The following is a 25405-nucleotide window of genomic DNA, read 5'->3' as shown; positions in this document are numbered from 1 at the left end:
CTCAAGTTGCGCCAGGGGACGTTTAGATTGGATATTAGGAAAAATTTCTTCACCGAAAGAGATATCAAGCATTGGAACAGGCTGCCCAGGGAAGTGGTTGAGTCACCATCCCTGGAGGTATTTAAAAGACGTGTAGATGTGGCACTTAGGGACGTGGTTTAGTGGTAGACTTGGCAGTGCTAGGTTAACGGTTGGACTTGATGGTCTTAAAGGTCTTTTCCAACCTGAACGATTCTATGATTCTATGAAGAGATTAACGTAATAGCTAGTAAGAGGTGTCCAGTCAGATGTCTCAAGGGTATAGCTTATTTAGCCTCTTCTGTAAAGAACTTCACTTATTGAGACGGAGATTCCATTGGCTTCAGTTACCATTCTGAGTGTTCAGCAGTCCCAGAAGTCAGCTCTCAGTTTAGGCAGTGCTACTTGGTCTGTAAAAAAAATTGCCTGAAATGACTTGGCTTCAAATGAACTGAGTCTGAATCTGAATCTGAGGCAGAACTGGATGGTACCAGCAGAATTCAAAGTAACAGTAGGACCTTTACATCTTTAAAGTTCCATACTTTATTTGCAACATACTTCCTGAAGTCTGATAAAAATGAAGTTGAGGCCCCTGAAAATATTGCTCTTCTCTACTGTTTGACCACCATTCATCCTTGGAAGTCAGGGATCCTATTGAAAAAACACTTTGAAAAGAAAGACTGCATATCTAGATACGAAGTAAGTCAAGACTGATTTTTCCTATTCTACTGTAGTATGTCCTTAGTGTCACCTATTTTTTTACATATTGTTATGTAGACAGTGATCTAACAAAAGCTTGAATTTGGAAGGCTTATCATGAGGCAGCTACAAGCACATTCTTGCCATACCTCAAATCTCTGTTTTCAAGTAGTGGTGTTAGAGATACTTTCCACCTCCTTTTCAAAGAAAAGGCCTTATGTGACCAAACAATACCTATAATTATCCTTGTTCTTAGGAAGGGCTGAAACGGTTGGGCTGGAATAAATACAATTTGAAAAGCCAGCCAGCCATCCCAGTGAAAAGAACTTGAACTGAGGAAGATGTCTGAAAATCAGACCAAGCGGTGAAAGTTTAGAGAAGCTTTAAATGCGTTCAAATTGGAAGTGTTGGGCAGTCAGGCTGATGAGTGGAGCTCCCAGCCTCACCTATTATGAACATGTGCGTTGGCTGTAGTGTCCTAATCATGCTATATAGGTTTTGTTCATTGTTTGTCATGTTATTTTTCTAACACCTGAAAAACTCAATCAGCCAGTTAATCATATTCAGTCACCCAGAACCTAAACACTGGAACAGTACTTGGTATTTTCACTTCATCATGCTGATGGATTATGACATGTGGTATATGTATGCTCTAAATGTGAACATCTCAGGAAATTATTGGTAGCTTGAGAGGCAGGATAGTGTGAGGGAGGATTATTTAACCACTGAGCAGTAGTGGGACAAGTAGCATAGTGTCTTGTTAAGTTTGTATCTGCAAGCTTCCCTCTACTGTACAGGTTCTCCATGATTTCTTTGTCCTTGATTTGGTGTGATTAATCTTTTCTTGTGTTGTATGTTGAACCCCTGTGGATTAATATTCTTGCAAAGTTTTTTCGAGATTGGAAGATTCTGGATTCCGCCATCTATGGCATTTAGATTTACTGAGAGGAATGTTCTAATATTGTGCTTATGAAAAAACATATAGTCCATCCTGCTCTCCTTAAGGTGCTGCAGTATAAACTAGCAATAGATTGAATTTTTGTCAAATTATTCCATTTAGTCCATTCCATTCCATTTATTGTCCAGAAATTAAGCAACATTTTTATTTCAATCTGAACCATACTATGCTTGGTCTCAACAAAAAGACATACCTTTCAAAAACGTTGAGCAATATTTGCCATCTGTTCTTTGATTTTAAATAGCAAACCAACAGACTAGGGCTATTTGGCATAATCTTATTTAAAATGTTATAAAAGCATAATTCAGAAATAATGGAACCACTTTTATTCAAACTTGACTTCTTCCACAGAATTAATGAATCTGGAAAACAAATTGTCTGAAAAATGTACTGCTGTAACTCATTGCATGCAGGCTTTTATAAGAAATTACATTGTGTTTTCTGGTACATATTGTCTTATTTGACAACTAATTTATAATATAAAGATACATCAATTTTTAAAGGAATGAGGATAAGGAAACAAAAACGAGGTGGAAGTTTCAACTATGCATTCCTTTACTTAAAAATGAGCGATTTCTCAGTCTTAGCATTACATTAGTCTTGTGGCTTTTTCCCCTGAGGTACAATATATTTTGTGTGCTTTTCTTTAATAAATGTGCATATAACCAAGATCACTTTGGCTTCTCCACTGTAACTTTCCTGCTAGAAAAATATAAAAATACATTAAAATAACAAGAAGTATTTTGGCCTGCAGCATTTTATGAATTCTAGGTGACAAAACAGAAAGACCATAAAAATCTAGGGAGACTTATAAATAAAAATGTACGAAGTTTGGCTTTCCATTACAACATTTCATCTCATTAAATCAAAGGATTTACACCTTTGTAATCAAAAGCAGAATGAAATCCAGTATTATAGATACATTTCCATGTGCTCATGGGTCTGTACTCAAGAGTAGGTTTTTACAGATAAGTGAGCTTCTGCAGTTTATCTATCTATTTTTAACTTCATATTTGTCTACTACTCATCCCTCTGTGTGACTGAGAATGCCATCATGTTCCTTTTTTAATAAAATTAAAGTTCACAACTTTATAGGGTAGGCAGGATATACTCTTTTGTTTCAAGCAAGGCACTGAATATGTGCCATTCCATTTAATTTATATAACATTTCACATATTATTAACAGGTAATCATTTCCATTCTACAGATGGGTAAATTGAAACTCAAGACAGTTTGCTTGATTTTCCCTAAGATGGTACAGAACTTGGTGACAGATATGAGAATAGAAACCGAGAACTGTGATTCTCACTCTTGAACTAAAGCTTGGTCCACAAATAGAAAAACTAATATTAGAAATGGAAAAAAATTATCATGTAGAGATTTGTTTAAAAGAATAGTCCCCTATAAGAAATATACAAAATTAATCTTATGTCTATATCTTTCTTGATCCTCAACACACACTTTTTTTCTCTCTCTTTGTCACCTGGATGGGTGGGTGGGTGGGTGGATGGATGGATTGCATGAATATTACAGACCTGCTGACCCAGATGAAAAAGATAAATAATAATTCTGCACTTTTTTTTTTACACCCTAGCCAGTAAATATTGCATATCCAGGCCTATGAGCTGCACCACGACCTGCCTGTGGAAGGGTTTGTATTCCTTAGGAGCTATAAAAGCAGTCGGAGCAAATACACATGTGTAGGTGCAACTGAAAGAGCCCAATAAATTCCACTTGCAGTCCCTCCTTTGCCAAGCAAATGTCTCTCCCTCACAGCTGTCAGCAGAAGCTCAAGAGCAAATCTAGTTGGTCTCCTCAGAGCTAAAGGAGAAGCCAACAGGTTCTTAAGAGGGCAAGCAGGAGTGCTCTGGTTGTAGCACTCAGAGTTTTGTAGCTTTTTGAATTGGGGCTGTAGCAAAATTTGGGTTTTTTGGTCTTTGGCTGTGCTGCCTAATCCTCATCAAAGAAATTTGTGTCCTATCTGGCTCCTATCAAAGCTATCAGCATGCTGAACCTTTACCTCTGCAAAACTCCTAATAGGAATCATGCTCTTCGTTAATTATTAAGCCACTTGTGCAAACTGAGCCTAAGGGGACTATCATCCCAGTAGACAAATTTTACATGTGTTTTCAACAGACTCCATTAACAACACAGGTGTGCACAGGGTAAGTAGTCTTGAAGTCAGTAAAATGCATTGAATGCTTACTAGCTAAAAATTAAAACTGTCTGCTGTTTGTGTACCAGGCAGACTACTAAAAGGTATAAAGAAGAAGAAATGGCAATATAAATGGAATACAATTATCTTTTTTTTTTTTTAATAACATAACTTTTTTATCCTTTAGCTTAATCTTTGGGGAATGAAAGAAAAATCACTGTACATTTAAGCAGCATTTTGAGACCATTTTCCCACTCTCTCAGGGTCCAAACACCTTTCTGCTGTAAAAAAAATTATAACACTTGTATGGTTGGTTCTTTTAAATACTGTAATTAAGAACCTTATTTACATGGCAGGCAAAGCTGGCAACTTTCATGTACTCAGCGTGGTGAAAATGTCAAGTTTCATGGCTTGTGACAGATTAATAGAAAAATTATTTTAAAACTCTGCAAATTATTCATAGATATTGAGTAATCACCAGAAGTTGCATTTTGTGAAGAATAAAAATAGGACAAACTGAGTGTAGCATCAATCTCTAAATTGAGTGTTGTCTGTTTTTTAAATCATTTAAATTGTAGGCTTAGCAAAATAATCTTCACCTGAGATGAAGCGAGTTGTAAAATCTTTAAAATACTCTTTCATCGTCTTTTGCACTGTAGATTAGTATCAGTGTACTTAACACAATTTTGGTGCATATAGATTAAATGATTAATGTAAAATTAATGATTAATGTAAAATAATTAAAAGTCCTTCATTTAGTATTGGTTGGTATCAGAGACCCGCCAAACATGGACTGCTGTTATTGGAAAGCATCCCTTTCTGGACCAGTCATCCTTTTTCTATGACTTTACTCTTGAAATTATTCTAATGACAGTAGTGTGTCAGTCAGAATACATTTCATTATTTGGTCCTCTTCTCTCCTCCTGAAGCGATGCTCCATGAAGTCATCCTGCAGCACTGATCGTTTCAGGGGGAGAAAAGAGGGCAGTACAAGGTGTCCAAATAATTACCTGATTTATGAAGGCTGTAGACTTAGCTTGCAGAGGTAAGTCTGAGCTACAACCACCAAATCCAGACCTAAGTTTTGTTTCCATGTAGTTACATTTTCAAGATGTGATTGATTGCTCTGAGACTGTCAATCTATCTAATCTTTGTGGTCTATCTGTTAACACCTCACCCAGCTGCATGGTGTAAACCACTCTAATGAAATGCAAGTGGGGATAGAAAATCAGCCACTAACTGGTGAGCACTGCAATTAATGTCTTTCCCTTAGCAGGGATTTTGCTTTTTCATCTTTAGTACTTGGTCATTGTCAGACATAAGGTGTGATGTTAGTACAACAAATCTTTAACTTTCTCTCTCCATGCTAGCTATATGTTTATTACAGGACCACATTTCTGTAGGCCATGTTGCAAGCAAACAGTTCATGCTTAGTGTATATAAAGCATATAAATATGAATAGATAATATATTTTTGGCTGTATTGCAGCATGTTGTGGAACAGTGTGTGCCATTCTGCAGTTTAAGGAGCATGTTGAGATTTTCCGGAGAAGGGCTCAAGAAGGTCAATTTGCTAAAACAGAAAAAGCTTTTTTAATTGATTACAGGCTGTAAGTACATACATGTCAGTAGAAATGTGAGAATGCATACAGCTGTACATTGACATTTGTTCAGTTGAGGTGCAAAATGAAGCAAATCTTTGAAAAGTAAGGGAATTAAAGAGTGAAAGATGTGTGCCTTTTTAGTATTAAGTCTGGGTGATGATCAATATTCTCAACAGTTCAGGGAAGTTATTTTGTAGTAGGCCAGCACAATACATACTTCACAGATTTCCTGAATCTTTGAAGTTTAGTCAGGTACCTGCTTATGTAATAGAGAGTGTGACGCAATGCTTCACAAAAGAAATTTTGGTCAACATTTCCGGTCAAAAATTTTGGTGAAACCTGAATCAAGTCAATGGACTTACAGCTGGTCTGAGTAACAGAAGGAGAACAAAATAGGCCGTGTGCACTTCTTTTCCATTTATGTATTATATGACAGTGACCAGCTACGATTTTCTGCCTTTGTTTTGCTCTGTAAATCATGTAGTATAAACACACTGTACTACAAAAATGCCTCTTTTAATCATGTGCTTTTTCCCATGAATTTGATTCGACTTAAGTATGTTTATATACCTATATATATATAATATATAACACATTTACAGCAGTATGAGCATTTTAATTTTTCCAGATTGAGAAGGTGAAAAGGAGGCTTCAGTGCAATATAAACAATGGACTTAAGCTTCAAATTCCTAAACACAGTAAGCACAGAAATGTGTACACATTGCAAGTCATTAGTTCAAGCCCACCAAACATTTCCTGAGACAATTACCTTTGCTGCTATAAAATTTACTTTGCACAATCCTCTGGAGCGTTACTAATTGCTTTTCTTAACCTCCAGAGATTAAAGGATTTTGAAATGAACATATAGGCAAGTAGAGACTCTAATTTCAAATCTAAGCTTTATTAAGGCAAGCTCTGTTTTACGAAATAGGGTCATTAAGAGAAGGTTTAATGTTGGAAATATCCAATCCTAATCTCCTCATCTTCCTCCAATCTTGAGAAATTGCACTCTGCCTGTATTTTTTTAAAAATGCGGTGCAACCTCAACTCATTTCCATCTGGCATCAGCTCTATGTCTCATCGTCAAGAATACACATAACCATGTTGGCACTTGTTTCTCAAATCCTTTTCCACTAGGGGGTATGATAGACTGTGACTGTTTTTCACCGTAAACCTTCTGTATGATATTGTAATACTAAAGTATACAAACATGAGGCAGAAGAACAGGCATGCAAAGGTTGGTACATAATTTATGGAGATTTAAATCCTGTCATTCATAAATATAATTATAAGCTACGGCTTGAAAGTGATATGGACCTTGCCATATTGATGATGCTCCAGCTCTGTTTATTCAGATCATTCATTTGTTGACAGCCAAAATATAATAAGAATGTAGTTAGTCAGTAAAACAATTAATGAAAGGAAATACTTCTATTTTACACAAAGAATATTGTTTGTTGCTGTGCATGTTGTACACCCTCCCACCTTCAGATGGGAAATATAAACCCAAGGGGAGGTGTTATTATTAAATCAGCAATCAACCTTCAAGTCATTTTGGTATAAACACTGTAATTATTTCATCTCTAGTAAACAGAATATAAGACAACAGCACATAAGGGTGACAATTTGCAATATGCTTTGAATGTCTTTGTTAAAAAAAAAAAACTATTATGGCTGAAGGCAACATTATTGAAATTAAAAAAAACCCAGAAGTTGTGACAGCCAACAGAGGGGGTAATTAGTCAGTAAATTTCAAGTAATAAATTTAGCAGGTCATTGCAACAGACATTACATTTTGCGTGGGGAGAAGTCACTGTTTATTAGCCTTGAAGCCAGACCTGCTTACCTTTATTCAAAAAAAAACATCATAACAAAGTATTAGGAAAAAATGATAAGTGCGATTATAATAGTATAGTCCAGATGCCTTCTAAAACTCACAGGCTTCTCTTGTTTAGGTGGGTGTGAGTTCACTTATGTCAGAGGAGTCAACTACAAATTTACGTAGGTGTAATTGTAGTAGCATACAGCTTGGGGGGAAAAGATAGACAAAAAGTCTGCAGTAAAACATTGTCTGTCTAGGTTAGAAGTGCTACTACCTAACATTTTAAATCTCAGTTGCAGCAGATGCACGTCTTAGATGTCGGTTACGTTTCAGCCTGGACACTGCGGTTTGCATTTCTGATTGCTCTCGCCCCCAGCGCTGGCTGAGTGCTGGCGCGATGTAACCTGCCAGGCAGGAGGGATGCCGCCGCTCGCCCCCAGCACCCTCCCTGCTCGGGGGGAACGGTTTGGTTGCAATTCATCAGGTCATAAACAATCGGGTGCACTTCACTGAGCCTCCGTATTTAGAGTGATGTAAAGACAATTGCCATTAATATTAGCTAGGCTTCAGAGGGTTTGACGGCCGCGCAAAAAAAGCAGTCTCATCTATCTGATTTAAAGTTCCTGGTTAGGAAGTATCAGGGGTGCATTTTATACATCTTAGAACCTTTTCTCAGGCTGGCTGCCCTCTTGTTAAAAAGTCTTTTAAAAAATATTTTGCAGTCAAATAATTACTGGTTTTGTTTGAATGTTCTCATCCAACACATAATGAACAGCGAGGAATTCCCCAAAGGGCATCTATTGTTATTGAAATGTTTATTTATTGAGTGCTTTTGCCAGAAGCCCCCCATGAGAAAAATCTCGCTTTATGAGCTCCTGAAGCAGTCAGTTCCCAAAACATCGAGCAGAAATGCAATTTTGACCAAGTAATCTCAAGGCCTTTTGTTTGCTTTTAAATAAACAGCAGAATACCAATGTGCAAAAAGTTGTGACGAGAGCTGCTTTACTTTCTGCGTTTTGTAAATATTCCTGGTGAAGCTCTGCTCATGTGGTGCTCGGGTGATTCCTTACGTTCAAGCATTCACTTGCTACAGTAGAGAAAAACAATACTCCGCACAGCAATATATGAGTGGGTATTTTAAATGATTCTGAGATTTTTTCTTTCCTGCAAAAGAATGGTGTTAACCCAATATCATCCCACTTGCATAAGGAATTTTTTTCCCACCCTGTTTATCCTCTTTATTTCCCTATATTTTCTCATCAGTGGCAAGGAGAAATGACAGTGCTTGTGGCAATGCATACATGGGCACGACTCGGATCTTGTTGTGTTCCTGGATTATCCAGGTGGAGTCACTAGAGAATAGTGCGATGATCCCTGCCAGGCTTCACGCCTCTGAGATCCCTGCCTCGCACTGCCTGGTTTGGATCTACGTGATTTTAGTGATGCCGTGAAGTGCATAGCTGCAGTGAGTGGGGCAGGAGGAAAACTGAGGGGGGACCGAGCTCTGGCCAGAGACAGAAGCAAAAAACTCAGGCAAGGGAAGGAGGGGAGGAAACTTTTAATGTCTTTGCTGATAAAGCTGAAGTGTAACTACACTGTGCTTGAAAGTTTGCGTTGGTTCCAGGTTCTCAGCTATAATGGACTATGCAGTGTAGATTTGGGGGGGATATCTAGAGTCATAGGACAGCTGTATACTGGGTTGGTGCCTGCTTTTATTTAAAGCAGACTGCTAATTACACTGTAAATGTCCGAGCAGCCAGAGAGGAATCATCATTTCTGCTAGGCTGGCAATGCAGCAAGAAGGACAGTGCAAGATTAGTTATATTCAGTGTATGGTATCATGAAACTCCCAGGTGTCTTTTGCAAAGTTGATTATCTCAGCGTTAGTGACAGAATCGGGGAATGGTCTGAATTTTTGTAAAGCAGTTATCGCAAATAAAATATACTTTGCAATTGTTGAGTATTATAACCTAAGATATTATTTAAATGATGCTGATAAATGCTTTCTAATTACCTAACATTATTAAAATACATTTCTTGTACATTAATGACTTGGCATATGGAGTGTCCTTTAGCAATAAAATCTCCGTTTTCCTTTTTCTCGTCCCCCCCCGAGTATTTAGAGAAAAATGATTGATTAATGACAGTTCCTATTAACTCCAGAATAAAATGTGCACAGTGCATGCTTTGCTAATAAAAGATTGAAAGGATGTGTCTTGGTCTTACTTTGATTCCCTTTGTGACTTCAAAACAAAGTCTTATGGTTAGTAATATTTTTTTCCTCCTGAAATGTAAAAAGTTTAAAGGTATTTCTGTCTAGGATATATGTGATGCAATTAAGCACACTTCATTAAGTGCTCTCCCTTGTATGAATGCAAAATATTAACATGTTAGTAAAAAGAATAATTTAATACTTCATTTCAAGCCCTGCAACAAAAATATTTTTCAAGTTATTTCTTTTATGCAGCAATTTTTCAGACCTCATTCTCTCGTAAACCACAGCTATAGGAGGTCAAAGCATGTTACACATATGGTTCCAGCCAATGTACTTCATCATTTAAACAGGGTTGTTATTCATAGTATACGTGTAATTCTTCTCACTGGTTGTATGAATAATAAAAACTTAGGAACTCACACAGTATGTAACTCACATACTACATAGCATGTAAGTTAACTTTTATAATAGTACCAATTTTCGTCTTTGTTGGGCCTTGCGTTCTTCTCCTCTGTAAATTATTACATTATAGTTTCTACAGTCTCTTGCTACCTGGAAATTTTCTTCAAAAATACATTTACTATATTTGTGTGTGTGTATTTTTCTTATGTTTTTCATATATATGTACTTTAGTATAGTATTAAGGATATCAGAACTGAAATTTCTTTATTCCTTTCATCAGATGTGCATGTAAGTTGGATATTATTGGGATGGGTGGAGAATGAATGCAACATTACATATACAGATTTATTTTTCTTTAAAAATGCACAATTAAAAATTATTGTGAAACCCTGAATACTTTACTCTGCCGTTCTTCATCTGGCTAATGAGTACCTTCCTCTGTAAATGCCTCATAGATTTTAATGCCATAAAGGACAGTCAGACCATACCCAAAAAGGTCACCATAGAGTCAATAATTTTCCTTCATAAGTTATTCAAAGAGGTGATTACCTCTGTTGTTGTTAAAAGATAAATACTTTGTGGTATCTTTCTGGTCAAAATCAGCCATTGGATCAGATATGTCCAAAATCTTTTCCCCACACATGTTCTTGCAGAACATGGTCACGATAAATATTCTGAGTTTCTTTATTGTCCCTTTGACTTACATTCAGGACTAAGCTTGTATTGATGTTAGACATATAAAATTTGAAGCTATATGTAATCTTTGGATGCTGATTTGCAGAGATGGTTTATGCTGTACTTGGCAGAATTTCAGTGCCTCCATTTTGCCATTTTCCAGTATTTACAGGAGTGTTCTGAAGTTTAGTTAATGTTGAATTCTTCCAGAGAGGAACAAGATACACACAAGAAACCACAACAGGTATAGAAATGTATACAAATGTAGCTAATGAAGCAAAAGGAAGAGGGCTAAATGGTGTCTTAATAGTTTCTCCTTAAAAATATATTTCGATAAGCAATATTATGCCATGTCTCTCGATTATGAATCTTACATTTTTTTAATAATCTCTTCCAGCGTGCTGGGACCAGCTGTGACCTTCCGAGTGCACTCAAACCTCCAAAACATTTCAACTGCAGACGTTGCCAAAGCAGCAGGTAAGAGTCCTTGTCCTCCATTCCCAAACTGTGACCTCCCAAGCACCCATTTAGCAGGCAGCGGCACTACAAACAGCACAGAGACTTCCCAGTCTCCCAGGAAGACTGACATTTAAAGAGGGAGACGGTTGAGAGGTGAGTGGCACATACGGGAAATTGAAGTGTAACATCTCTGAGTCAATTAAAACTGCCTCTGACTTCCCTGTTTGTCGAGGAAAAGGATTAAAGAGAGACTTGTAGTCAAGGCCTAGCATAGTGAAAAACTCTTCAGTGTTGTCATGAACTCATAAAAACAGACTGGTTATTTGTAAATGAGGATGTAATACCTTCGCTTTTCTGATACTTTTTTCAGGGAACAAAAATGTTATTACATGTTAGCCTTAATTTCTGGATCAAAACATGGTAGACATATACCTTTGCCGGTGTGCTCTTTAGGCAATTTCAATGACAAGTTAATCTTGGGAATAAACATTGTGTTTCTGGAGCTAAGCTGCTTCTGAATAAGTACCACTGTTCCAAGGACTCCTGTTGGCTTCTTGTCAACTTGGCTACTAACTGTATTATGGAGTTGTTGACTGCAAGAAATCATTTCTGCAAAGTAACTGAATTGATAACTGATTTGCTTCCAAATTACCCAATTGGTAGGTTTTAAAATTATGAATGAACAAGTTGCAATTTTGCTTGAAAATAGAAACAAAAGTTCATTTAGAGAAACACTGGGAGCCCAAAACTGCCCATTAATTTCTTTTGCTTCACCACGGATGAATTTAGCTGTAGAAGGAACTGGAGTAGTTCCCATTCCAGAACTTTTCTTTGCAGGACCTATTGGAGGATTAATCTCAAAGTGTCTGTGAAAGAGATTATGAAAAACAGTAAAATGAACATTTAGCAGTCACCAACACCATATTGTATCCACTCTGTGTTTTAAGGAGCTTAAGAACAAAAAAGGTTAAGCACTATCAGTGGTGTGAAACCTTTCCCTTTTAAGCTTTCTTGTCAACTGGTGATTAGAGAGTAGCAAATGGGATACCATTTTTCTTAAGAGGGTTTAATATACCAAAAAGCCATAGATGTGTACTGTCAAAATTAGGAAATTACAATAAAGTAATTATTGAATTATGGGACACTTGAATGTGTATGATTTACCTTGGAAAAATTAACATGGGTTTATAGCAATACCCTGCCTTGTAAACCTGTTGAATCTCTCTGAAGGGATCAACAAACATGATGGAGCTGGTAGAGCCTGCCTGGGTTGCCAAAGACTTTTGACAAGTTCTTTCACTAGAAGTTTCTAAGGAAACTAATTGTTTCTTAGAATGTGCAATATGGAACACGAAAATGGAGGATCAGTAATCGGTTAAGAGGCAAGAAACAGAGATTAGGAATAAATTATTAGTTTTCTCAAAGGCTAAAGATAGCAGAAAAGTGCAAGGATCTCTGCTGGGTCTGTGGCATTCAACATACTTACAAATGAGCTGGAAAAGAGGGTGAGCAGTGTGATGAGAAAGCATGTTAATGGTACTAAATTATTCACAGTATTAAAGGGGAAAGTCGGTCTTAGAAATGTCTAAAAACCTTACCAGACTGAGTGACTGGACTCAAAATGGCAGATGAAATTCATTGTAAATTAGTGTAAACAAAATGCATATGGAGAAAAAAATAGCTTTACATATGAAGTTATATGTCTAAATAGACCATTACTGGTCTGGAGTAAGAACTTAGTGTAGTAATAGGTAATTTAAAGAAAATAACAATTAGGTCTCCATTATCAGTTAAACAAGGAAAGTGTTTTTAAGAATTATTTGGAAAGGAATAGAAAACAGTAAAATCTCATTTGTTCTTTCATAAATCTATCCCTTGCCTGTATTTAAAAGAGACATATAGTTCTGCTTCTCATACCTCAGAGAGGTTGGAAACTCCAGTTGAAATGGAAAGATTCAGAGAAAGGCAGAAGGCATAACTGTAAGTATGGAATATCTTCCATATAACAAATGGTGAAATAAGGCAGGAATCTTTATTTTGGAAAAAAAATATGAGTATGGTATGAGAAAGGTCTGTCAAGTCCAGAGTGGCACAGCGAACATGGATGGGATTGTGTAGTGGGTCTAACAATGTAAGAACAGATGAAACTGGTAGAAAGCAAGTTCGAAATAAATCAGAATGCTATTTGTAGCTATGCCTGTTGTGGGTAACGAAGCTTACATGTATTAAAAAATTTCCAAGTTCGTGGAACAGACATCTGCTGAAATTTAGCAAGTCCATAGAAACCTTGTCAAGTTCAGGAAGTTCCTGATGTGCTTTGGCCTGTTCCTAGCAACTTACTCTGAAGTAGCTAAATGCTGTGAGTAGTTTATTTCAGCACAACTAAGAAGTAACATTAGGTTTTTTTCTTACTACTGGGATCAAAGTAGTTGTTTTCAACTTCTGTAACTTAAATGTTGCTGACAAAGTAGGGAGGTTCTGGGGACAAAAAAATGTCACCCCAGAGGAAGTTCTACAGATTCACCAGCTTAAATTAATCTTTTATATTGTAATTTTGTCTACTCTCTCTATATACATATCCCAGGCATTTCCTAACTTATGTTTGTTTAGTACATTAAAACTTTCAGGTTTTGGTGGCTGCAGAAAGAGGTTTGTAGGAGTCGTACATCAGCTCCCCTTGGTTTGTCACCATGTCCATAGTATTGTTATAACTAAACCTTGTGTTTGCCTTTTACAAAAAAACTGCTCACAATTCTGTCCAGCAGTCAAACATTTTAAATTTAAAAAGTATTGCATTTTTCTTTTCTAACCAATAAATAAGGTTGCAGTAGCTTGTCAATGTAACTTGCTAATCAGTTAATTTATTTTAAGCAAACTTCTTACTTGCAGATCTGTAAAGCCAAAAATAAATTCAGTTAAAAGATCAACAGCAGTATATACTTACATAAGAAGTTTTTTCGGGCTTTAGTTGTAATTAGAAATTTTAAAAGTCAACAGTGTCTTGAAGAAAAGCATTCCAAAAACTTAATTTACCAAAGGAAACCAAAGCAGAATAAATCAATGCATACTTCCAGGGTAGACACAGGTAAATGCGTTACTCCATGGTGTACTGCTGTTAGATAACTTGACATCCATCCAGGAACTCTGAAAGCAGATCTTGTTTACAGAAAATGAATAGACCAAACTGACAGAGGAATTTCACTGTCCGTCACATCCTTAGAAATGAAAAGAATTTAGAAACTGAGGTAATCAGATGCCATAGTAATTATGGGAATGTAAATTACCCGTATTTGCAAAAGGAATCTATTTCTGCAGCTGTTATGTACATGCACGTCTCACTGATATCCACAGGAACAGTTTCTGTGCAGCAATTTGATCTTATTATTCATGTCGTATATATTTTTGTAACCAAAACGGATAAACTTCCCTTGCATTATTTAGGTTTAAATGTAGGGTACTACATTTAAAGTTTTCCATCCTCTCCTGGGGAGTTTGACAAATGCGCAGGTTAGAGAAGGCATGGGACTCTTTAGCAACTATGCAAACAGATGAATGACTTAGAATATCTACTAAAAAATAGAGATATGGAAGTATGATAATAAAAATTATTTCCTATGCCTTCTTGGAGTTTGAGATGTTCTTCCTGGTGTGCTTGAGACCCAGCTTGAGGAGAGATAAAGCTCTCTAAAATCTTTCAGCCACGGTCTTGCTGATAAAACTTGTTTTCTAGTAATCCACAGTTCCAATTCCGTGTAAATGTTTCATAACTATTTTTGCAGTTTCTAGGGCTACATAATTATATGGGAAAGCTGACAACAAAGTAATTTAAAATTGTGTATAGCTTGCTTTCTCACATTAACAATACTTTTATTTGCTCTTTGACTGCAGAGCAGAAGGACAGCCAATGTTTTGCCAGTGTCACATACTTTGATGTTCATAATATAGACCATATCTTGCATCAAGTAACTGTCCTCCGGCCTATTTCTGTTTAATAAGTCAGGCTCAATGGTGCAGTGTAATTTCATCTCAACATTTTGAAGAAATAAACTTTCTCTAGACACAGATGACCTGCTCTAGAAGTAATTACACTTGGCACATGACATCATTTAGACAAATGAATGTGGATTTCATTTCTCTTCAGTTTAAAGGTTAGGAGAAATCTAGCAGAGAACAATTATCAGTAAGATAACTCTATTTATATAAAATTGCAATATAGTCAGTACCGTAATGAGCAATGAGTTTGATTTCATACGGCTTTATAGGTACTCCACTGTTTATACAAAAACATGTAAAGTAACAGTAATAATTAGAAAAGAGGAACCTTATGATGTTCCCAAACATCGAATTTTAGCATCAGATGGCTGTAATGATCACATATATACTGCGCATATGAAAAAGATGTAGGAAAAAGAGTCTTGTGCACAGATACTCAGCATTGCTGAAGTGAAAGAAGAGCGTTTGTTTATGTGTACCTGCAGCATTTCACTGGTTAGAATCATGCTTACATTTTTTTGGTATTGTATTAAAATGCAGCCATTTAGGTGTTGTAAAAAATGGGGACAGAAGAGCAAAGAGATGTATGCATAATGTAGGCACATTAGTGATAGGGGACAGGTAGCACAACAAAAGGCAATGCATAACCAGATATTAGAGAATTAATAGGTCTTGTGTGCAGGTTCTTGTATCTGAGATATACCGTGATATATACCATTATGGAAAGTCAGAAATCTTGATTTCATTTTTTAAAATAAGAATTTCAAAGATATATTAGAATATGAAGGAAATTTTTCTTTTTTTTTTTTTAATTCCCCTACCTTTTAACTAAGCTGTTGATTTGGTTTGGTTTTGGTTTTGGTTTGTAAGGATTTTTTTACTTTTCTGTTGCCCTGCTGGTGAAACCTACATTTTCACAACATGCATGGTTTGATAGGGACCATTAATCATGACTTAGAGAGGAAGGTGTTGAATCATATAAACTTCTTGTATAAAAATTATTTCTCTGCCAGCTTTCTAATTCTGCAAAAAATGCATTGCAAAATTAATTCCGATGAAAAAGAACCACAAATGCAAAAATATTATATTATCATTAAAATTTAGCTGTATAACAAGATAATTTGAATAAAGACACTGCCTCAAAAGTATTGGAATAGATAAAAAATGCTTATAGAATTCCTTAGCAGTTTTAAACAACTGCAAATGATTAAATTTGTGAACTTACAGATTTTGAGATTTGACACCTACAAATTTTGGTCATGTCCCAGCTGTGATGAAATATCCATGGCAACAAATACTGCAATAGAACTTTTTGACATCGAAACTGAATATTTTTGCTAAAATTGGCAGCTCTAGACAGACAAAACATGATCCTTAGCTTTTAGCATTAAACAGTCCTTTTGAGATGAAAAGGGTACTTCAAAACCCTTAGAGTTGCCTTACCCTGTCTAGTGATTTAAGCTGATGGTGTCTTATTGGTTTGGAGCGGTCCAAGATGTCATAGTTTTAATCTTAATTAGGATGACTAAATGCCTGGTCATATTAGTTATCCGGTTGATGGATTAGTTGATGGAGAAGGTATTTATGCCTTATTCTGCCTCTGATATGTTTCTTTTGCTAGGCAGGCCTAGGCTGTATTTATAGGTGTCAAAACTTACTCTTCTAAATATGTGGGTTTAAGTGTCTAAATCAGTGGTCTAATCTCAAAGGCTCTTAGTTCCCATCAAACCCTACAAACCTTTAATGACCTTGGATAGTTGGCAGGCTTGAAATACAGAATTTTCTAAAGAAAAATCAAGAAATTTAAATTTCAAAACCATGTCAGACAGTGAACCACCCCACCTGCATTAGAAAAAATGATTCCAGGTTCTTCTTCAACTTTGGAAATACTAGTGAGGAACCTGCCTTATGCAGTCACTGCAGAAATCCGTTTATCGCTCCCATTTCTTAAGCACATTGGGCAGAATCTCAGTTTTGTCAGACATCCAATCCGGACCCTGTTAAAAAGGGCTGAGACTCTGACATGAACATATTTTGATTTCCTTATAAATTCAGTGCTAAAAATATCCATTATGAATATAATTTAAAAGACCTAACTATGAAAGTACAAATGATCAGCTAAAGGTATAACGCTTAGATGCCATTTTTAGCTGTTTGCAGCAACTGTTTGTATTAGTATAATTGAAATACGCATTGCAACTTTTAGAAAATTAGATGTAAGTCTAAAATATTGCAGATGATATATATGACTATTCTCTCGTATTCTTTGTAGTCATGAAATGTAGTCCTCTTTTTCTTGGTCAAAGGGGGTTATCTTTCTGGTTTACTGCATAATAGAAATAGATATAATAAAAATCACATTTATGAAATACCTCTATAAAGCTTGCACACCTCTTAATTTTATGATCTGAAATTTGGCAAAATGAGGCACAGAAGGAAGATAATTTGCTCAACATTAGAGAATCAATTGATAAGGATCTAGTACACAACTTGACTGTTCATTTCTAGGAACACTGCAGAGGCTCACTCTGCTCTCTAGCCAGTAAGTATTGACCATGCCAACACTGTTGACAGAAACATGGTACCTCTATATTATTATCCACTATTAGCAAGAAAAGTTTTCTAGGAGAGAGAGAACTGTCTTGAGATTTATCTTCATATAATATAACTCTGTATCTTCATCTAATAAAGCTATATGTAATGTGTATATGTAAAGAATGTATACATGTAGAGAAGGGAGAGTAGGAGAAGGAACAACAGAACAATGAGGAATAAATCATCAACGGCAACAATAAGATTATGCAAAGTTTTATTTAGCTATCCATGTATTTAGTTAAAAGCATATTTAGAACAACTGATATTACTGACTCATGTATTATGAGCATTATAGTCTCGTGGAGGAATTTGGACAAAACCTGGGAAATGTCATTTAACGTAGGGAGTTTGAAATACACTGTGATTTTCTCTCTCTCTGGTTATTTCAGCTTGTGATCAAACACTGTCTGACCTTTGTTGCTTTTTAGACCATTGTTGGTTAATTGTTAGAAGTTCTTTGCATAACATATTTCACTGAACTAAGTGTAATCTAAGCATTTATTTTTCCTTGTACTGCTTCTGCTGCTGACATAATGAAACTTGGCAATGTCCGTTGTGTTGTTTTGTTAATGGCAACATCCATCTTCTTTTTTGTGGTGACCGTCAGTGCAGGAGATATGAGTTCTATATCATCAGAAGCAGGAAGCTTCAATTTCTGGATAAAAAGTCTTCCTCTTCTCTAAGAAGTCCTTGTTCTTTCTAAATGGCTATAACCAGCCCTGGTTGTTTTGTTGATTTTTGGCATAAGCTTTGCATGTCTTGTGAGAAGTCTCAGAAAGATGAACTCTGTTGCTTCAGTCACAAGCACATCCATGCTGGCATACCGTCTTGGTTTCCTTTTTCTACCCCACAACCGCGAGCAATAATGGTTGTTTTGAAAGTATTCATTGGCCACTCATTGTCAGATTGATAATTCAGCTGTGATGAAGTGAACAGGCTGAATTCCTTCCCTCTATCTAGATTTTTGTAGACCATGCAATTAGATGTCTTTCTCTCTGAGACGCTAACAAAAAGAGTGTCTATGAATAATTTGAAGTTCATCTTTGAAGCAAACTGACAGCTTCTGTGTCAGAAACTTTGAACAATGTAGCCAGGAGGCTGTGAGGTCCATCTGATTTCACTTGCTGCTGCCCTGGTTTAAGGAGGATTACAATTCTTTGCTCTATAATGTGAAACGTAAAAGTTTGACAGCTTTTTTTCTGTTGCTAGCTCTCTTAAGTCTTTTGGTGCAAATCCTGATTTCTTCTACTCAAGCCTTCTTAGTTCACATTGTCCTTTTTCACCTCTTGACCCCTCTGTAGTAGATCAATTCCCTTTCACCTACTGTATCGTCAAATCTATCTGAAGTATTTTCCTCAAATCCTTCCATTGGTGAATAAAGGATGTCATTATATTTTTGAAGCATTATTCAGAATCTGAACTGTCTCCTGCACTACCAAATATCTGATACAATGATTAATGAATTTTTGAGATGGCATTTCCTTCCCACCTCGTTCTTCTGTTGCAGAATGGAATGAATTTTAGCAGTGGTGATGGGTGCTACCATTCAGTACACGTGCCTCAATCCTGAAAAATAGCAAGCATTCGGTTATGACTCTTCTCCAGTGACTTCCTTTTAATTATGATATTCATTGCTGTGATTAGTAAGGATGGATTTTTTTTAACATACACCTCTCTCCTCTAAGAATAACTCAGTCTCTAATTTTAGAAAGAAATCTTTTTGCTTTAAAACCACTTTCTGTTGTAACAGAAAACTTCAGAACTTCCTTCTGTTCACCTTATGAAGTGATGTAATCTATTCCAGCATAAACCCCTAAATCAAGCCTCTTAACTATTGGGAACTCTAAAGCTAGTTAATCATTTTATAGAACTGGGGAGAAAAACAAGAGCTAAGTAGCATTATGTAGCCAATGTTCTTTAATTAAAGCAATGATGGCTCATGTCATTACATTCTGATGCCTCTTATTAAACACCCATTCATAGAAAACCATCAGGTTGGTATTAAACTAAAATAAAGATAACCACACATGCAGGCGTAGTATATATATTAATATTTCAGAATACAATAGTTGATATCTGAACCAGACAGTTCTATCAAAGGGTCAATGGAAAGACCAGAATTAAAGCTTAGAACAATATATAGCTGCAAAGATTGATTTGCAGCTACTCATGTGTTTCTGTTAGTTGGTTTTTCTGAAATCTATAGGCAGGCCTATGAAGACAGGTAAAAATAAGACCTCTATTAAAGTAATTTATGTCATGGTTTAAAGGTTAATAGTGATTTTAAAGTTGACTTTTTTAAAGACCCCTCTGGTAATATAACTAAATACATTGTAATAGTGAGGGTAGAATTCATCTAACCCGGTTGCTGTCTAAAGGTTAGGCATTTATTCAAAATTAGTTGTCTAGATTGCCTCTACATGCAAAGAAAAAAGATAGATTGTATGAACTGGTGCTTATCATAAGTGAATAAAGGTAGGTGAGAGAAAGCCATCACTAATATCCACAGAAATGTATAGATATTGTTGATGATAGGACTGCCATACATAAATACTGCAGATAAATCCAGGGAGATTGGTCAAAGTCAGGATTGTAGAATTTAGTGGAAAGCTTTCAGGATCTTCCTGTAGTCCCTGCTTGGTAACATATTCAGAAATATTTTTTCTTCTGCTAGATCTCTTAAAATCTTCTGGTGCAAAGCCTGATTTCTTCTACTTAGGCCTTCTTCATTTATATTGTGCTTTGATAACATATTCAAAGCTCCTTAAGAATTCAAAATTAATTTAAGATTGAGTAAATTCACAAAGATTTCAAGTTTGATAAATATTACCATGTGTAATATTATTAAACAACCAAATTCCTGCAGTCAGCTTGTTCACACCTACAGCTATTCAAGATGAAACTGTCATGTAGTTGAAGCGCAAAGTGGTTTTCTTCCAAGTCCAAGAAATCTCCCAATACATTTTTGACTATGGAAGCGAAAAGTCTTTTTCCATATTAAACTTGCTACATATTTCCTTTCACAGATGTTTCAAACTGACCTGTACATTTTAAAAGGACTGTTTTCAGCTGATGTAAATCAAAAAATAGCTTCACTGAAGTCCATAGCACTGAGAATGTGTGATTGGAACAAAACTGTATTATTTTTGGTATAGCAGCAGTACTGTGGGGTCCCGCTGTGGACACGGTATCAAAAAGTCCCTATACTAAAATATTTCTATTTCTAAATTTCATTCTAATTTAAAGCAAAGCAAGCAGAAATCCCCAAACCCAAGACAACCTGCTTAATGTCATATTTCATCATATTATTTAGCAAAATTGCTGCTATTTAGCATTTTTATGATAAGCAACAGATTTTCCAGGAAAATGGAAAATATATGTGATATGGCATATATAACCATAATACTTACAATTCCAGACATCTTTAAATGTTATACTCCTTTAATAAAATTTTATATATTTTTGTGCAGTACACAGAGACTGTCGCTGTTCACAGCAGATCCTAAGCATATTAAACCAAATTATTTAGGAATGCTACAGTAAGAAGAAATCTGGTAAGGCACGTACATAAAAGGCAGCATTTATGTAAAGAATAGGTAAGCTGATCTAATACTTTTTGGTGAATATGTACCTTTTTAGGTAAGCATAAATAAGGGAATTAAAGAAACCCTATTTAGGTCAGATAGTATTGTAACCTAACCTTTACCTGGAAAAGAACATTGAGTACAATTTTTCCACCAATTAGACAGATTGAGTATAACTTTTCAAAATGTGGAACAGCAATATGAACCTAAAAATTTTAAACTATGCATGCAAATAAACACTAGGCACCATATGGAACAGGGGATAATGTTCTACTTTAGTTGGTGCAAACAGGAAAATGTTCTTTATCTGATGTAACTAAATGTCCTATTTTTAATATATTAAATTGGATGATTAGCAATCTTGTGATTGTAAGTGATAGCTTTCATATCAGCCAAATAATAAAAGTTTGTGAGGGAGAGCAGTGCTACTTCAGGACTCTATGAAAAATAAGTGTTATTTAAAGCACAAGAAAAAACACAAAATCAATTACACACAGAACCATCTTAGAATCAGGCTGTCATCCCTTTTTGCTGGAGAAAAGTAATAACATGAAAAGGCACTTCTCCAGAAGCAGGGTGTTTTGGTAACAGTGTGTAGGAGCGGCTGACCCGAACCTGGCAGCAATCTGCTCTCTCGGTAGAACAGGATTTATGGGATGACATCTTGGGAAGGAGGCACAAACGTGACCTGGGATGAAAGGGCAGGTGGAGGGTTTTTGGCTGACAAAGGCTTAGGTGGGAGGTCTGGAGGATTCACGTATCATCCTCTTGAAAATAGCCACTTGCGTGACCTTCTACTGCTGATAGCTTGTGGAGGAATGTATCTGAGAGGGGAAATAATGAGCTCTTGACAGTGGGACACGGAACTATTTGAGAGCTTTGGGAGAGTTTCTGAAGAGAAGAGAAGTTTGTTGGCAGCGCTCACAGGGGCACGCTTGTCAGCAGTATTCAGTCCTGTATTTTAACATTGTCTGCATTTTGAGCCATATTTCTCCTATGGCTTGAAGGCTGCTTCAACAGCCGCTGCTGCTGCCTGATAGCCTGCACAATTGTTAGGGAATATTGTGACTACAAGGTGACTGATTTGATGTTCAGGAATTTTGTTTTCTGGACTATCTCTGGTCGAAGAAGGGGTTTTTTTTCCTGAGCTTTCCTCATCTCCAGATATCAATTCTGACATGTAAAATAAGATGGAGTCAGATTTATAGACCTTTGATCTTATTTTTATTTGGAGATGATGTTTTCCATTGTCTGACAAAAATTGTATGCAGGATTTAGAGATTAATGACCATTGTAATAATTTGCAAACACCTAATCTTTCTAGTATTATCCAGTCTTCAGGAAAACATGTTAAATCCCTTTGTTCTCTTTGGAAAATATTTTCTATGAATGTGAACATTCCAGATTGAGAGAGATTGTATGGCTTTACATTGGCTGAAGTCAAAAGATGTGCTAGGTTTAATCTAACCATAGATTTTTCAAGAAGTGTCTGTAAATACTTTGTGCCTCTATTTTCTTAATTGTAAATCTGAAATATTAATAGGAAAAAGGCTTTTATGAAATTATAAAAAAGCTATAACATAATGATTTTTTAAGATAATTCAGAGGATAAACAGTACGGTCTTCTATAGCATAATTATGATCATTTGTTCCTGTGCTGCTTCTGCTGCTTTTTTGTATTTTTTTTCCTGGTTGCATCAGTGCAACAAAATCAGGATGACAGCAATTGTAAAATCATGTTGGTTGAAAGATCCGTCTAGTGTGTTATTTAGCCTGTCCCCCAGAATTGTGATGGGATTGGCTGGCAGGAGATCATATAGCTAATATTTGATAGTCTATTAAAAAAAAGACAGACAGATGAGAAAAAAATGCGCATGCCAAAATCCAGAGGGTGCCTCTTGGCAAAGTTTTATAGACATTTTAGATCAGTAACAAGAAAAGGTAGGTAGCTACACCCCATTACTCCTTCCTAAACAGCCAGGTAATTACTTTTGGCATTTTGACAAGTGTTTGCTGGAGTGAAGGTCAAAGCTGTCAGCAGAGAAGATCTATGCTAATCTGCTCAGCTGGAGAAGACTCAGGTAGCTAATGTTTTGTAATTAGAAGTTGTGGAAACCAGTTTTGACTGTAGTTTTGTGCTGAGCATACTTGAACTAATAATACAGAGTAATTTCATTTATCATAGTTTACAAAATTGGCTAAATGGATGCTTAGGAGTAAGCATACAACGTGAAATTGGAGAAATATGGGAAAACTGATACTGTGGAACAAATGAAATATGTATTTATATGCAAATATATGTATGTGTGGTATTACGTATACACGCATATACATTGTATGTGTATATTATACATGCGTATTTGGCTATACACATACACAGGATGAATAATGCTAATACTTTTAATTTACATTGAAAAAATATTGATCATAAAAAGAAAAAATGCAATTATTTTACTTGATAAAGCTGCAAAATTTTGCTGGAAATTTCATTTGCAAAAATTCAATGCATGAGAAAACCTCCCATTTTTCTTGTGGGAGTTATCAATATCACTTCATCCGGCAATACTCTGTGAATGGATTCCTATAATGGATTTTAAACTGATAATGTACTTTAGCAAAATATAAGAAAATAAGAACCCCCCCAAATAAATATATTAAAACAATTATGAAAACAATGAAGATTTTTATAAAAAGTATCATTTGTTTTATAATGTTGACTGCCTCTTCGAGGCGCTGTATTCCTGTTTTTATCCAGCTAAACTAAAAATGACTTTTCTCCCCTATCGTGCTATTCTTTGTGCTACAGAAAGTGTGTGCATGTATATATATATAAAAGACAGAAAGAGATAAACAAAGAATTTTTCAGAGGAACTCAGGGTGTTCAGCTATGTTCCCAAACCCCAGCTAGGACCTCAAATCTGCAGTGATTTTACACATATTTAACTGTTTGTTCCCTCTGATTTTGCTGCTTGAACTGAAATACCTAATATAGGTATATGGTGAGCATGATGAAATTCTTACCGTGCATGGAGAAAGAATGCAAACCTTCAAAAAGTAATGGTTTTGGGCAGACTGGTATGTACCGTGGAAATGCAGGTCAGGATTTTATGGCCTAATCCTAGACCTAACCCTAATAAGATGAAGTTGCAGTGTTTCAGTGGTTGCAGTTGGAGCTGGACTGGAACCTCATAGTAGCAGCAGTTAAAAAGGATTGGGTTTTTGCTGAGTCGTTTTTAACCTTGATCAGCTCTGCCAGGCAAACTGTTGAACTGTCACCAACAAAAAGCCACAGGGATGCAGCACTGATGAAAATATTCCTCTAACTCTTTTTGACTTTATGTGTAATCCATAGCATGTAGATAAATAGGAAAAAAAAAAAAAAAAAAAAGAAGAGATAAAGCTTTAAATCTAGGTCTAAAGAAGTAGTAGGTCCATCTGAAACATAGACTTTAACTGAGAAAAAGATGCTTTTTTCTTCTGGATTTCATGACTGGGCTTTTATAGGAGGCTGTTAAGTCTTTTTCAATTGTTATATCATTGCAGGGAACCCAGAACATGACTGATTTTGGAAGGAGACCAGAAAGTGTTGGTTTTTTTTTTCCCCCCATCCTTCCTTCTCCGAATGGATTTTGTGTATTATATTATCCTTTCTGACATTTCTTTCCTTGGCATTTTTCCTCTTCAAGGGAATCACCACATATTCATTCTCTTCTTTCATTGCCATTTAACAACTTGAGGGTATATTCTCTGCCCATGTGCAGCGATACAGCTGTGAAACTCACATTAACATTAATGGGAAATGTGCAGCTAAAATCCACCACACTGGGTGTAGTTACTACCCTTGGCTGTAAAATGGATTGGCATGTTCAAACAGCAATTATTTCCACTTAAGAACTGAGAATTTAACCGGGTTATTACATTATTTTATGTTAAATTAAAAGTATTTTAACGTTAATTTTTTAATGCGTTTCAAATTGAGAAATGCACCTGCTGTAGAACCTGTTATTTTATGTTACAATGTAATGTTTGCAAAGTTAGGTGACATTTAAAGCAAGTAAGCTATCTTTCACTTGGCAGCTCCCACTTCTCTGCTTTCTATAAGCCTTAGGAAAATATGTTAACAATTATTATTTGACGATAAGTTAATATTTTGTTAACTTAACTGTAAAGAATCAGATGCCCCTCGCAGGTTTTCTGATTTAAACATGAATGAATTTGAATGTTTGC

General features: G+C 35.9%; 1 protein-coding gene across 1 annotated transcript in view; it reads left to right on the top strand.

Annotated features, from left to right (window-relative positions):
• PTPRN2 (protein tyrosine phosphatase receptor type N2) overlaps nucleotides 1–25405 on the top strand; it is a 679248-nt gene that overhangs the window by 303013 nt on the left and 350830 nt on the right. The window contains 1 exon segment of the mRNA XM_075495417.1: nucleotides 10945–11024. Within this exon segment, the coding sequence (XP_075351532.1) occupies nucleotides 10945–11024 (80 nt within the window).

Source organism: Mycteria americana, chromosome 2 (assembly GCF_035582795.1).
Source record: "Mycteria americana isolate JAX WOST 10 ecotype Jacksonville Zoo and Gardens chromosome 2, USCA_MyAme_1.0, whole genome shotgun sequence".
NCBI lineage: Eukaryota > Metazoa > Chordata > Aves > Ciconiiformes > Ciconiidae > Mycteria > Mycteria americana.
The sequence above is the reverse complement of the archived record's forward strand: the minus strand, read 5'-3'. Positions and strand labels throughout refer to the sequence as shown.